This window comes from Aethalodelphis obliquidens, unplaced genomic scaffold (genome assembly GCF_003676395.1).
Source record: "Aethalodelphis obliquidens isolate GAN/ISIS:26980383/991018 unplaced genomic scaffold, ASM367639v1 scaffold4, whole genome shotgun sequence".
NCBI classification, from domain to species: domain Eukaryota; kingdom Metazoa; phylum Chordata; class Mammalia; order Artiodactyla; family Delphinidae; genus Aethalodelphis; species Aethalodelphis obliquidens.
The window spans coordinates 5595823-5611050 of record NW_020837948.1 but is presented as its reverse complement, the minus strand read 5'-3'; the positions used below and the strand labels follow the sequence as shown (position 1 = coordinate 5611050).

The 15228-nt window shown below is 38.4% G+C and overlaps 1 protein-coding gene across 3 annotated transcripts in view; it reads left to right on the top strand.

The window, feature by feature from the left end:
- The window catches only part of DDX46 (DEAD-box helicase 46), a 61003-nt gene that overhangs the window by 31593 nt on the left and 14182 nt on the right, over positions 1-15228 (top strand). For all 3 annotated transcript variants that reach the window (XM_027097214.1, XM_027097209.1, XM_027097204.1), the window contains 5 exons: positions 1642-1806; positions 2869-3031; positions 12418-12611; positions 14240-14377; positions 14692-14841. In XM_027097214.1, the coding sequence (XP_026953015.1) occupies positions 1642-1806; positions 2869-3031; positions 12418-12611; positions 14240-14377; positions 14692-14841 (810 nt within the window). The remainder of the gene's footprint in view (positions 1-1641; positions 1807-2868; positions 3032-12417; positions 12612-14239; positions 14378-14691; positions 14842-15228) is intronic.

Here is a 15228-nt window from a genome sequence, read left to right as displayed (position 1 = left end):
AAAATTAGGTAGTGAACACTCACTCAACACTTTGCTGGAGGTCCTAGCACAGTAAGCAAGAAAAAGGTATAATATTTAGAAAGGAAGAAACAAGTGTTATCTGCAGATGATATGACTATCTTTGTAGAAGACTCAAAATAATCTACAGATAAATTATTAGAATTGATAAAGAGAATAGTAAAATTTCTGGACACAAAGTCAGTAAAGAAAGGTCATTTGCAGTTCTTTTCCCAGTAAGTTAGAAAATGTACTTTAGAAATCATATAAGTTACAAAAGCTTGAAAAAATAAACTTGACAAAGATGTGTAATATGTATCTGGAGAAAACTGTGAAACTTTACTGGAAAACATTAAAGAGAGCTTAACTCTGAAATTTATGTAAAGACCAAGTGGTAAAGAGCAATCCTCCTGAAGAAGAGAAACAGGATAGGGTATAAGAGAAGCCACTTGTTGAAAGTCTAGTTCATTCCCATTTTAGGATTTAGTTTTCTTGGGTCTGCTAAGTCAGGTACCACTTAATCAAAATGTTGTTGCTATCGTGTCCTGTCTTATTTTCTTGGTCTTTGTTGGTTTGTGTAATTTTTTAAAACAATCCCTGTATTGTTACATTTTACAGCGTTTTTCAAGGGAAGAGAAGTAAGTGTGTGCTGTCAACACTGAAACATTTTTAACTGAAAATACTGGCATAAGTTTTAAAGCCATCAATTTGGCTGCTGGGTGGAGAATAGATTTCAGATTGGACAGGAGTAAAGGCAGGAAAACCTGGTAGGAGACAATTGAAATAATCCAGATGAGAGATGGTTGAGGTTTGGACCAGGAGCCCAGGATTTCCACATGCCTTGGGTACGGCAGCCCCTTTCACAGATATCACATCATCTTTGATTGGAGTAGAAATGTGGTCCTGTGTATTCCTGGCAAGACCTTTACCCTTTCCAGTTTCCGACCACTCACCCCTGTCTCTCTTGAAACCATCAGTAATAATTTTATTATGTCTTTTTTTGCTTGTTTATGCCATAAGAATCCTAGAACTCCCTGATTCCTCCAGGGCTCTTTAGACATTGAGGTAGTTAATTGGTACCTGTATCCCACTCCCTCAACAGTATGTCCACCATCATTGTTCTTTTTATTCCTGTAGCTCTTATCACCATTTGTAACATAATATATTTGTTTGTCCATCCTCATTAGAATATAAGCTCTATTAAGACAAGTTTTTCTCTATTTTTATTGCATATTCCAAGCACTTAGAACAATGCCTGGCACATAATGGTTGCTCAGTAAAAATGTGTTGAATAATTGGAGGAAAACAGAAATATCAATGAGGAATAGGTGCATTGTAGGTTTAGTTTGAAGATCAAGACTACTGAATTTGTTGATGGATTGGGTGTGGGATGAGTAAGAGAGAGAGTAGTTACGGATGGCTCCTAGATTTTTGGCATAAACCAAAATGACTAGAGTTGCCATATCTTGAGAGGGGGAAACTATAAGAGGAGCAAATTTTAGGGTAAAATCAATTATAATATTCTAAGGTAACACATTTAAAAGTCACTGAATAGATGTTCTCAAAAGTTCCTTCTACTTGGTTTTACCATCCTACAGTTTTTGGACACTACACTCACCATGCCTATTTGTAATGTTTTCTCAGGTCATGCGCATTGTGGATAATGTTCGTCCTGACCGACAGACAGTTATGTTTTCAGCTACTTTCCCCAGAGCTATGGAGGCCTTGGCTCGCAGAATCCTGAGTAAACCCATTGAAGTGCAGGTTGGAGGCAGAAGTGTGGTTTGCTCAGATGTGGAGCAACAAGTGGTGCGTACAGTCCTTAGGAAACCCCCAGTTCCCTGTATGTTTAGGCACTGTGTCATCCTTTTGGGATCGTTGTCATGTAGGCAGATAATTTCTAAAATTAAATAGTATGTATCAACTGCAGCCTTTAACATTTTACGAAATATATATATATATTTTTTAAATTTTATTTATTCATTTATTTCTGCATTGGGTCTTCATTGCTGCATGCAGGCTTTCTCTAGTTTTGGTGAGTGGGGGCTACTCTTTGTTGCGGTGCGTGGGCTTCTCATTGTGGTGGTTTCTCTCATGGAGCACAGGCTCTAGGCGTGCGGGCTTCAGTAGTTGTGGCTCACGTGCTCTAGAGCGCAGGCTCAGTAGTTGTGGTACATGGGCTTAGTTGCTCCACAGCATGTGGGATCTTTCTGGACCAGGGCTCAAACCCGTGTCCGCTGCATTGGCAGACAGATGCTTAACCACTGTGCCACCAGGAAAGCCCTACCAAGTATAGTTGAATTTGCTCTTCCATGGAACTGTCTGTTTAAATGCTCTTTTAGTTTTTTTCACCAGAGGTGGTAGGCTGGTGATAAAATGTCACATACCTATGTTATTCTTTGGTTAATAGGATGTGAAGTTAAGAGTCAGAGAGAGGGGCTTACCTGGTGGCACAGTGGTTGAGAGTCCGCCTGCCAGTGCAGGGGACGTGGGTTCGTGCCCCGGTCTGGGAAGATCCCACATGCTGCGGAGCGGCTGGGCCCGTGAGCCATGGCCGCTGAGCCTGCGCGTCCGGAGCCTGTGCTCCGCAACGGGAGAGGCCACAACAATGAGAGACCCGCGTACCGCAAAAATTAAAAAAAAAAGAGAACAGATGATCATCTGTCCACATTTGTAAGCCTCTTAGTCTCTGAAAGTTACAATTATTTTTTTGGTCTTAGTGGTTTATCAATTAAAGTCAACATTTTCCTACCCCTTCCTAAAGTTATAGGAAGATGTTTATTTATTTGCCACAAATAAAATGAATATTTTTGCTCATGAAATGTATTTGGGTTTTTACTCCATTAACTTGGTACAATGTGTTGTTTTCAGATTGTGATTGAAGAAGAAAAGAAATTCTTGAAGCTACTTGAACTTCTAGGCCATTATCAAGAATCAGGATCTGTTATTATATTTGTGGATAAGCAGGAACATGCTGATGGTCTTCTGAAAGATTTAATGAGAGCTTCTTACCCTTGCATGTCTCTTCATGGAGGTAACGTTTAATGAAGTCTCTGTTAAGTACTTAACTTAGCCAAGCACTGTGCTGTGTATTTCCTTTGTCTCTAATTTAGCAGTAAATTTTATGTCATCCATGTCATTTTTCATTCACAACAGTTCTGTGGGGGTGGGTAAGCGTTATTTTATTTCATCTTAGCAATAAAGAAAATAAGACAACAACATACTGGTTTGATCAAATTCCATAACCATTAATCAGCTAAGGAGGAATTGAACTTAAATTTTTTTTTTCAGCCCAAACCCCCAATATTTATTTACAAGTTATTTATATGTACAACTAATGTAATATACTCTTTATAAACATTAACACACAAATAAGAAATTAAAAAACACAAAAATTAGAAATATTCTAGTATTTTCTTCCCACTCCCCCAACGTATCATATCACACCCACCCTATGTTACCTCTCCCCCCCCACCCCCTCACCCTGCACCATCACTTTGGAGCCCCTGCTGTAATCAAAGGGATCCTTTGGAGTTTCTGAAACAGAGGAGGGGCATGGTCTCTGATGACTTTCCCAAATCCGCAAACTAAAAGCAGACTGAGACATCAAAGAACTGCAATTGCCTTAGAGAGCTTTCCACGTGCCAGGAAATGCCTCAGTGCTTTAGTATAACTCATTTAATCCCCAAAGCAACCCTACGCTGTATGTACCATTATTGTCTTTTAAGATATTTTTATTTTAAGATGGAACTGAGGCATAGTGAGGTTAAGAAACTTTGCCAGGATGACACAGAAAATGGTGGAGCCAGAACTGGAACCCAACCTGGGTGGGTCCACACTCCATGAGCTTAACTGCTACTGGAGGGAGATAAGGGGGCTCCCTTGGTCAAGCCCCTCACCAATCACTGCTGTCATGAGAATCCCAGGTACTGTGTGAGGAGGCAGCAGGAAATCACTAATCACCGGGGTACCTCTCACTCGGTTGTCTAGGCAAGGTCGGCTTATCTGCAGTCTCCAGAGGCCAACTCAGCTGGTCACGCAGGCGCAGATCGATAGGCTTGGTTTCTATGCACTTAAAATTTTTGATTTATGTTCTATTCTTTCCATTGTACCATGCTACCTAGAGGTTTTTATTATGATTCACATTAGAGCTTTAATTAATTTCTGTGTAATATCGCCATTGTTATATATATGTGGGACTTAGAACACTAAACATATGGAACAGAGACAGTTTGAATTAAACTCACTAACCAAGTGTTCTGGCAATATGGCTTTGTGACAAACCACCCCCAAATTTAGTGGCAACAGTCTTTTTTTTTTTCTTTTTTAATGAATCTGCAATTTGTGTAGTTCTTAGCACATAACTAGTCTCTCTTTCATGCTCTGTCTACTCGGATGGCTCAGCTGGGGTTGGGGATCCATTTCCAATTTGCCTTACTTAGGCAGCTGACAAGTTGGTATTGGCTCTTGACTGAGAGCTCAGTCAGGCTGTTGGCCAGGAGTCCTGACTCTTTCCCTTGTGAGCCTCTCTGTGAGGCTGCTTGGCCAGAAGGCAAGAACCAGAAGCTGCCAAGACAGTTAAGGAGGATACTGGGAAGTGGTAGAAATTTTATTTCCACCATATTCTATAGGTCAGAATAGTCACTAGACTGGCCCACGTTCAAGGGAATGGAGTCATAGACTCCACTGCCTTATGGGAAAATGTCATTCGATATGCAGAAGAGTATGTGGGATAGGACATGCTTTTGCTGCCGTCTTTGGAAAATACAATCTACCACATAAGGCTTCATGTGGAATGCAATTAAAAGGGCTTTGAGGATATGTATTTGGTTAACTTTTAATATTTGAAAATGACTCGTTGTGTTTTCCTTTTCTTTATTTATTTTTAAAGTTGTGAGTTACGTGTTTTGAAAAATAAATACATTTATTTATTTTTGGCTGTGTTGGGTCTTCGTTGCCTAGTGCAGGCTTTCTCCAGTTGCGGCGAGTGGGGGCTACGTACGCTTCGTTGTGGTGCACGGGCTTCTCATTGCAGTGGCTTCTCTTGTTGCGGAGTACGGGCTCTACGCACCCGGGCTTCAGTAGTTGTGGCACGTGGACTCAGCAGTTGTGGCTCGCGGGCTCTAGAGCGCAGGCTCAGTAGTTGTGGTGCACTTAGTTGCTCCGCAGCATGAAATTATGTAGGGCTTTTTTTTTTTTTTTTTGCGGTACGCGGGCCTCTCACCGTTGTGGCCTCTCCCGTTGCAGAGCACAGGCTCTGGACGCGCAGGCTCAGCAGCCATGGCTCACAGGCCTAGCTTTTCCGTGGCATGTGGAATCTTCCCCGACCGGGGCATGAACCCGTGTCCCCTGCATCGGCAGGCGGACTCTCAACCACTGCGCCACCAGGGAAGCCCTATGTAGGGCTTTTGAAGAATTTTTTTTTTAAAGGTGTAACCATGAAATTCCTAATGTGCACATGTAATTAATGTGCATTTCATGCATAATACATAGTATAATGGCATTAGTTGTGAGAAGTGTGGGTGTTAGTATGTCTGAAATGCATACAATTGTGTGCCCCTTTAGAAGAAAAAAGAATACAAACTACAAAACATTTAGTCCATTCTTCCTGCTAGGATTATTGCAACTGCAAGATGCTGCTGACTCTGGATTGTGACCAAATGACAGAAAATCCTGGACTTGTTCATTTGTAAGATGGAGATTGTGGTATTTCTGTTCTTCTAAGATTGATCTCCATAAAGGGGCAGTCAGGCTGATTTGCAGAACCTGTCGCTTAATTGAATAATAGCTGTTTATTCCTGCTTACTCTTCGGAATAGTGAGAAGGAAGCTCAGAGACACTCTGAGTGCTGCCACTTCTTCAGAGCCATCTGTAGTTCTCCAGTCTTCAGGTCTAGTGAAGGGATAAAGGGAGGCAGGAGGTTGGAGAGTGGATGATGTGTTCTGCCCACTCCTGGTTTTCTTAACCTGAGACAATTTTCTCAGTTCAACAATCAGAGCATTCCATGGTTGCTTGACTTTTTTTGTTAGAGCACAAAGGCCGGGTAATTGTAGTTTATGAACAAAATATGTGGAGAGCATATTGTTCTTAATACTCTATTTTTTATTTATCACATACCTGCATTCCTCTAAACTTTCCTCTAAACTGGGTTAAAAAATGAAAGAAGAAATCTGAAAATACTGTCATTAAACCATGGCTATAATTTCTATTCTGTCAGTCATCCATTTCTTCATTTTTGCACTAATAATGAATAATTTTAAAATTCCTTAAAGATGCAACCTGCATTTAATATTGTAAATATTGCTGAAATTAGGAAAGTAGCACAATGGTTTCTACTTTCAGGTGTTTATGATATATGAAAACAGAGACATTTTAAAATAGGGCAAAATGCTTCAATGAGACTTTTGACATGTACTATTTTTTTTTTTAAAATAATGTTACTCTCTTGCCTAATTTTATTTATTTATTTTGCGGTACGTGGGCCTCTCACTGTTGTGGCCTCTCCTGTTGCGGAGCACAGGCTTCGGACGCGCAGGCCCAGCGGCCATGGCTCACGGGCCCAGCCGCTCCGCGGCATGTGGGATCTTCCTGGACCGGGGCACGAACCCGTGTCCCCTGCATTGGCAGGCGGACTCTCAACCCCTGTGCCACCAGGGAAGCCCTGATGTGTACTATTAATATCAGTTACTTTTCCTTTTGGTTCTCTGCAAGTAACAGAAAATATGAACTCAGCTGCCATAAATCATGAGGAATATTTATTATTTTATAAAACATGAAATCCCATGGCAGAATGATTCCAGGGGACTTCCCTGGCGGTCCAGTGGTTAAAACTCTGCGCTTCCACTGCAGGGGGCCTGGGTTCTATCCCTGGTTGGGGAACTAAGAGGCCACATGCTGCAAGGTGTGGCCAAAGAAGAAAAAAACAGAAAATGATTCCAGAATTGCTTCACTCTGCAGTAGCTCAGTGTTACCATATTGTAGTTTCTATACTGCCATCTTGAGCATAATAACTTAGTTATTAATCTAAGCTTTCTTTATGGCAGCAAAAGGCCTTTTGCAGGCTCAGTCATCACTTCCAGATTTGACAGCTTCTAGAGGAGGAAGACTATTTTCCATATATCTATGGCTTTTTTTCCCCCTCATTTTTACTACCAAAATTTCAAACACAGAAAATGTGAGAAAACTATATCATTAACACCCTTGAATATCTAATACTAGAGTCTACAATTAGCATTTTGTTATATTTATGTCACATCTTTAGCCATCTGTCCTTTCACCCACTCCTCAATTTTTCTTAGTTTTTTTAAAAAATAAATTTCTTTTTATTTATTTATAATTTTTGGCTGTGTTGGGTCTTCGTTGCTGTGTGTGGGCTTTCTCTAGTTGCAGCGAGCGGGGGCTACTCTTTGTTGTGGTGCGCGGGCTTCTCATTGCGGTGGCTTCTCTTGTTGTGGAGCACAGGCTCTTGGCGCGCAGCCTTCAGTAGTTGTGGCTTGCAGGCTCTAGAGCGCAGGCTCAGTAGTTGTGGTGCACGGGCTTAGTTGCTCCGTGGCATGTGGGATCTTCCCAGACCAGGGCTGGAAACCGTGTCCCCTGCATTGGCAGGGGGATTCTTAACCACTGCGCCACCAGGGAAGCCCTTTCTTAGTTTTTTGATACATTTCAGAATACGTTGCAGCACCAGCACATTTCACTTCAGTGTGCACATGATTAACACTAGTTCAAAATTTTTTTAAATAAAACATCTGTAAGTAAACTATAGTGAAATGCACAGATCCTGAGTGTGCCATTTGATGAGTTTTGACAAATGTAAGTTGTGAAACCCAAACCTCTGTTAAGATATAACCTCAGAAATTTCCCTCAGTCCCTGCCACCACTTTTTACATTTTTTTCCCAACTTTACCTGTTTTAGAATTCCAGATAAATGGAACCATACATTATGGACGGTTTTATGTCAAGTATCTTTGACTCTGCATGTATTTTTGAATTTTCATCCATGTTGGATGTAACAGCTCTTCCCTTTTATTGCTGAGTAATACTCCAGTGTATAAGTATATCATAGTTTTTTTAGTCATTTCTGTTGGTCACCTGGGCTACTTCCAGCTTTTTGGCTGTTTTAACCATCCCAAAGGATTCACCATAATCAGGATACAGAATAGTTCCCTCACCCCACAAGACTCCCTTGTCCTATCCCTATGCAGAGTAACTCTAAGGTTCTCTTTCCTCTTGTACATAGCCCCTGGAAACCACTGATGTGCTCTTATAAGAATGTTTATAAATGCAGTCATACATTATACAGCTTTTTGCAGTTGGCTTTTTTTTCACTCAGCATGATGGCTTTGAGATTCATTCAAGTTGTTGCATTGTTCATTTCTTTTTATTATCTAATAGTATGTTTTGTGTGGATGTACTACTGTTGGTGTATTTATCTGTTGAAGGACATTTGGGTTGTTTCCAGTTTTAGACAATTATGAATAGAGCTGCTATTAAATATGTAAGTCCAGATTTTTGTGTGAACATTTCATTTCTCAAGGGTAGATAACCAGGAATGGGATAGCTGGGTCATATGGTAAGTTGATTTAGATATGATTTTCTTTGTATTCTCCTTCGGGTTTACCGCCTTCTAGAATCTGTAAATTTATGTCTTGCATCTAATTTGGGAAATTCTTGACTGTTATTTCTTTTTTAAAAATAATTAATTAATTAATTTGGTTGCACTGGGTCTTAGTTGCGGGAGGCAGGCTCCTTAGTTGTTGCATGCAAACTGTTAGTTGCGGCATGCATGTGAGATCTAGTTCCCTTACCAGGGATTGAACCTGGGCCCCCTGCACTGGGAGTGTGGAGTCTTATCCACTCTGCCACCAGGGAAGTCCTTTGACTGTTATTTCTTGATTGATTGATTGATTGATTGTTTTACTGGCCTATTCTCTCCTCTCTTTTTGGGACTCCAATTGTGTGTATGTTCAGCCTTTTGATTCTGTCTCACGTATCACTGATGCTATGTTCAGTCTTTGTTTTACAATCTTTTTTCTTTCTAAGACTGAATAATTTCTTTGACTCTGTCTTAAGTTCACTGTGTGTTTTTGGCCATCTCTTATCTGCTAATAATAAGCCCATTCAGTGAATTTTTTAATTCAATTTTTTTTTTAGTTCTAGAATTTCCTGTGGGCTCTCTTTTATATTTTACTGATTCTCTAATTCAGTTTCCTAGCCATTCATTATAAGCATTTAAAAGTTTTTTTCCTTGATCACAATTATAATAGTTGCTTTAAAATCTTTGACTGTTAATTATAATGTCTTGGTCATCTGAAGTCAGTTTCTATTATCTTTTCTTTTGATTTTGTTTTATAGTTTTCTGTTTCTTTGTATGTCTAGTAATTTTGGTTTGTATACTGGCCTTTGTGAATGATACCTTGTAGAGTCTGAATTCTCTTATGTTTTATTGAAGGTTTTTTTTTTTTTTTTTTTAAATAGGGTATTAACTTGGCTGAATCCATATTTGAAACTGTCTTTCTTGTTGGGCAACCTCTGAAATATCTAATAATTTCTTTCAGCCAGAGCTGGGCTACTTGGATTCTGCCCCATGTGTAGTTTAGGTGTCAGATATTTGGGCAGCGTTTTTTTTGTTTTTTGTTTTTAATTTTATTCCTTCCTCCCTCCCTCCCTTCCTCCTTTCTGCACCCGGGCTTTCTCTAGTTGCAGTGAGCGGGGGCTTTGTTGCGGTGTGGTGGCTTCTTTCGTTGCGGAGCATGGGCTCTAGACGCGTGAGCTTCAGTACTTGTGGCATGTGGGCTCAGTAGTTGTGGTGCGTGGGCCCTAGGGTTCATGGGCTTCAGTAGTTGTGGTGCATGGGCTTAGTTGCTCCACGGCATGTGGGATCTTCCCGGACCCAGGCTCGAACCCACGTCCCCTACATTGGCAGGCAGATTCTTAACCACTGCGCCACCAGGGAAGTCCTTGGATAGTGTTTTTATGCACTGTTGGATGTGCCTGCTCTGTTGTTCTTTCTGGGATTTATCCCCTCTTTTCTGGTCCTGAGTTTATCCTGAATGCTTTCTTCTTGTTTCTTCTTGTCAGTAAGACTGTTTCTATTCATGTTTTGACTTCCCTACCTGGGCTGCTCAGGGCCCGCTCCCAAACAGAAAGTTTAAAATAAAGAAGTAAAATCCTGTAAACTCAACCAGTGCCATTGCATTCTTCCAGGTGTCAACTCCCTTCCAGTTTCTGCCTTCTTTTAGTCACTCTCTGGTGCCTTCAGGTAGTTAGTTCTTTATATTTTGTCCAGCATTCATAGTTGTTACCCACAGGAGGGTTAGTCTATAAGATTTTCCCCTACCTTGATGTAAATGTGTATTTTTTAATATATATAAGGAAATTTTACCCCATAATCCCCTGTCTGTACTTCTTTTATATTTTTGGTCAGAATTGTTTCACATGTTTATGCCTAATTCATTCAAAGACAAGGGAATGACAAATAGTTCTTAATGTATTATCCTTGCACCCCTGAGGTTTCTGAGATTTTCAGGGGTTTCATGAAGTCAAAAATATTTCCATAATAACCCCACCAAGTTATTTGCCTTTTTCACTTTCATTCTTTCATCAGTGTATACGTAGTATAGCTTTCTAGAGGTTGCACAGCGTGTTAAATTGCAACAGATTGAATGCAGAAGATATGAGACTCCAACTATCTTCTATTAAGCCAGACATCAAAGAGATTTGCAAAAATGTGAAGCGCCTTATTTTTATTGTTTTGGAAAAGTTACTTTTCACAAAAATACATTTTTTAGCATGTAATTGTTTTATTATTTTTAAATAAGTTAATAAATATTTAAAATTTTCCTCAGTTCTAGTTTCTAATACATTAAATATTGATAGAGATGACCTAGATAAACTAAAGCTCTCTGGGTCTGGTTCTTATTAATTTTAAGAGTGCACAGACAACCTGAGCACAGAAAGTTTGAGAAGGGCTAGTTTACACTAATCATTACTCACCTCCTAAGACTGAGAATTAGGCTCATCTCTGGTTTAATATATGTGACCATGTGTTGGGTGGATAACAAAATTGAGGTTATGTTAAAAAGGAAGAGGGTTAATGGTTGCTGCCATTAACTACTAACTCTACTGCACGTATGTGTCAGGATACCTCAGTCTACACTAAAAGTTGTGGTATTTTAAAATTATAAACGTAATGTGTATTGTTACTGATTCCACTAATTTTTCTTATGAGGTTTTTGGGTACAATGTTGGATCCTAGTTTCTTTGAGATAAGATCCAAATATTTTCCATAATTAAGTCTTTGAAGAGTACATTTAAAACTTTAGGTAATATAAATTAATATTGATAAATATTTAGATGCTAAATGTTCTGTATATGTTAAACACAGGTTTTATATGGAATGTTAGAATATCTCTTGCTGCAAAAATGAATTTCAAGGTTTGAGAATTTATCCCATTCCCTTCACTGATTACTAGAGATTCCCAGGTACCCCATCATAAAGTATATTTGTGGCCTGGACATTTTGTAAAAGAACATTTTGGTATTTTATGCTCTGCTTTGTCACTCATCCTGAGGCTCTTTGAGTAACAAATTTTAAAGAGAGATCCAGTTGGGTACTTTTTAAGCAGTGCACCATAAACTTTAATGTGCATATGTAATCACATGTGGATCTTGTTAAAATGCAGAATCTGACTCAGTAGTTTGGGGGTAGGATCTGAGATTCTCCATTTCTAACAAGCTCTCATGTGATGCTGCTCCCGGTCCCTGGGACAAAACTGTGAGGAGCAAGGCTCTAAATAACCTATGAGAGAATTAGAAAGATCTGAATCCTGTCAATATAGGCTGAATGTACCTGCCTTTTTCCCATTTGCCCCCATAAGAGATATAGGTTAGTGATTCTGAGGTTGGGCTTCTGGAGTGATAAGCCTTATATGTAAGAAGGGGGGCAAAACAGGGCAGATTTGGAATTCGTAAATAGCAATAACTTTTCATCTTGCCATTAAATTTCCGTAGTCTTTTTTTTTTTAAATTTTTTATTGAAATGTAGTTGATTTACAGTGTTGAGTTTCAGGTGCACAGCAAAATGATTCAGTTATACATTATATCTATTCTCCTTTAGATTCTTTTCAATTATAGGTTATTATAAGATGTTGAGTATAGTTTCCTATGCTATACTGTAGATCCTTGTTGATTATCTATTTTATATATAGTAGTGTGTATATTTTAATCCCAAACTCCTAATTTATCACTCCTCACCAGCCCCCCGCCAAGTCTTTTACTTTCTATATGGTAGTTGTTGGACATGTGGTCAATATAAGTTGGATTTGTTCTTTACCCCGTGTTTAACTTCTTTGTCTGAATGTCAGAGGAAATGGAAAATTTAACTTAAATATGTGGTTTTACAACTCTTTAATTTACTTGCAGGCATTGATCAATATGACAGAGATAGCATCATAAATGATTTTAAGAATGGGACCTGCAAACTTCTTGTTGCTACGTCTGTTGCTGCCCGAGGCCTAGATGTGAAACATCTGATTCTTGTAGTAAATTATAGCTGCCCCAACCATTATGAGGATTATGTGCACAGAGCAGGACGGACTGGAAGAGCAGGCAACAAAGTAAAAATAATTGCTTTTAAAGTTGATTTCTATTATGTTAAAATACAAGTGTTTCTTTATGATTATAAAGAGATAATAGGAGTTATGGGGACATTCTGAAAATCCTTCATCATCAGAGTATGGGGAATAGTTGATGTTCATCATTTATATACATATATATGTCTTAAGTGCTGTTCTCTGTAGGCAGATAGTGTTAACCATTTGTGTCCCCAAAAGGTATTTTTCCCCACCTAAAAATTTCTGTATATACATACATGCATATAGTTCAAGATCTTTCATTGCTTTTTTTAAAATAAGGGATCATGAAATACACTCAGCCCACACCTATCACCCCTGTTCTCACCCCCCTATACACATGAATATTATTTGCTTTTTTGACTTGTTTGTATTCTGTTAAGTATATAGTTCTAACTCTTTCTTTTTGAAGGCAGCACTGATGGAAGCACTGATGGTGATATATTTGATATTACAACCATGGACATTTCTACATACTGAAGCAATAATAATATTAATAGGTTATATTTATGGAGTATTTATTAAATGCCCACCACTGTTCTGAGTGCTTTACATATATCATCTCATTTTATTCTCACAAATTCCCTTTGAGGTAGATAATATTACCCCTTTTAACAGATGAGAAAAGTTGAGGCACACTGACATTGTTACTTGACAAATTTACATAGCTAGTAAGTAGTGATGGCATTTATTCTTTTAACCTGAGTTATTCTGTGGATTTGGGAAACTTTTTGTGTAAAGGGCCAGGTAGTTAAAATTGTAGCCTTTTTGGGCCACATGCAGTCTCTGTCACATCGTGTGTGTGTGTGTGTGTGTGTGTGTGTGTGTGTACGTGTGTACACAACCCTAAAAAATGTAATACCACTTTTAGTTCATGGGTCGTATAAAAGTAGGCCATGGGTCAAATCTGGTAACTAGGTACTCCTGAAATAAAATATTAAATCATGTTTTAAAATTTATAACAGTTCACTGGTAGGGTAGAACGTTTTGTGAAGATGGCAATCTAATTGTAGTTTGCTATTCCTCTACTTACAACTCCAGTCTTTCTCTTGCCTGAACCAAAAAGCTGCTGGGGACACCTGCATCCTTAGGCTTTAGAGAATCCCAGGGAAGTGATGTAGCTGACTTCATTTTTGTATATGTTAAAACATATCAGATATACATGTGTGTATGTTTTTATATCTTTTAATTGGTCTTTAAAAAATATGGGAAGCTGTATTCTAGGACGTTAATACAGGTTAGCTGGGGTAGAGAGGTGCGGTAGGTAGTGGAGGAAGGGAATGCAAGCAAAAAGGGAGAAATAAGATATATTAAAGTTAATACTTATGACAGTGGAGTTGTACATTTATGTAAAAATCACATGTATTTCCCTTTATGCATAAAGAGATTAGAAATTTTCTGGTTTTGCTTATTTTTAAATATTAAACTTAGGTATTTCACTTTGAACCATTAAAGAATTTGGTGTAGGACTCTTTTGTGGTCTTTGAAATTCTTTAGTAATGGAGTCATCTTAAAGAGGGTATATTAGGTGACTCAGATTTTATCTTATTTGTGATCTAAGGAGGATTCATCTTGTTAGTGTGTAATAGTATCACTTTTTCATCATTCACTAGGGCTTCGCCTATACTTTCATCACAGAAGATCAGGCTCGGTATGCTGGTGACATAATTAAAGCCCTTGAATTGTCAGGGACTGCAGTGCCACCTGATCTAGAGAAACTTTGGAGTGATTTCAAAGATCAACAGAAAGCTGTGAGTTTTTTAAGTCTCATTTTTATGCAAGTCATTGTGTTCTAGATCTTGAATATTTAATACCTGTAAATCTTGATAGGGTTATTTTCACTTATCTCTTTAGTGAGGAAGGGAAAGGAGTGAAAACAAAATGCTCCCTTTTGCTTCAACTTAGTACTTTTTGTAGTCTACATAGAGTTCCTTTTTCTCACATGCTAGATGAAATGTTTTTGTTACATTGTCATACACCGCCTTGAAAAATATTTAATTGCCATAAATTCCTGAATATTAAAGTTTTTTATTATGAAATTAACTTTCTTGTTTTTCCTTGAAAGGAAGGGAAAATAATTAAAAAGAGTAGTGGGTTCTCTGGTAAGGGATTCAAGTTTGATGAAACAGAACAAGCTTTGGCAAATGAGAGAAAGAAGTTACAAAAAGCTGCTCTTGGTCTTCAAGATTCGGATGATGAGGATGCTGCAGTTGATGTAAGTATTGTTGTTCTAAGCCTTATTCTTACCAGTTGAAACAATTATTCCTTTGGTACTGGAGGTTTTACCATAGGCTTGTTTAGTTAGCAAGTTATTGGAAACTTTTCGTTGTGTACCCTTCTCCGTTTTTTTCTATGTATACAGACGTATTCACATATGCCTGTATTTCTGTATTTTCATAAAAATGAGATCATACTGCTTTATAATCTTTACAATAGTCCTATGTTGAAGTCTTCTCTTTTAGTAAATTCACTCTTATGCTATTCATTGGTTACATATTTCATTATATGGATGTTCCACTGTTTAATGAATCAAATCCCTATTTTTGAATATATGGAAACAAACATGTTTGTTTCCATATATTTTTTATTTGGAATATACTTT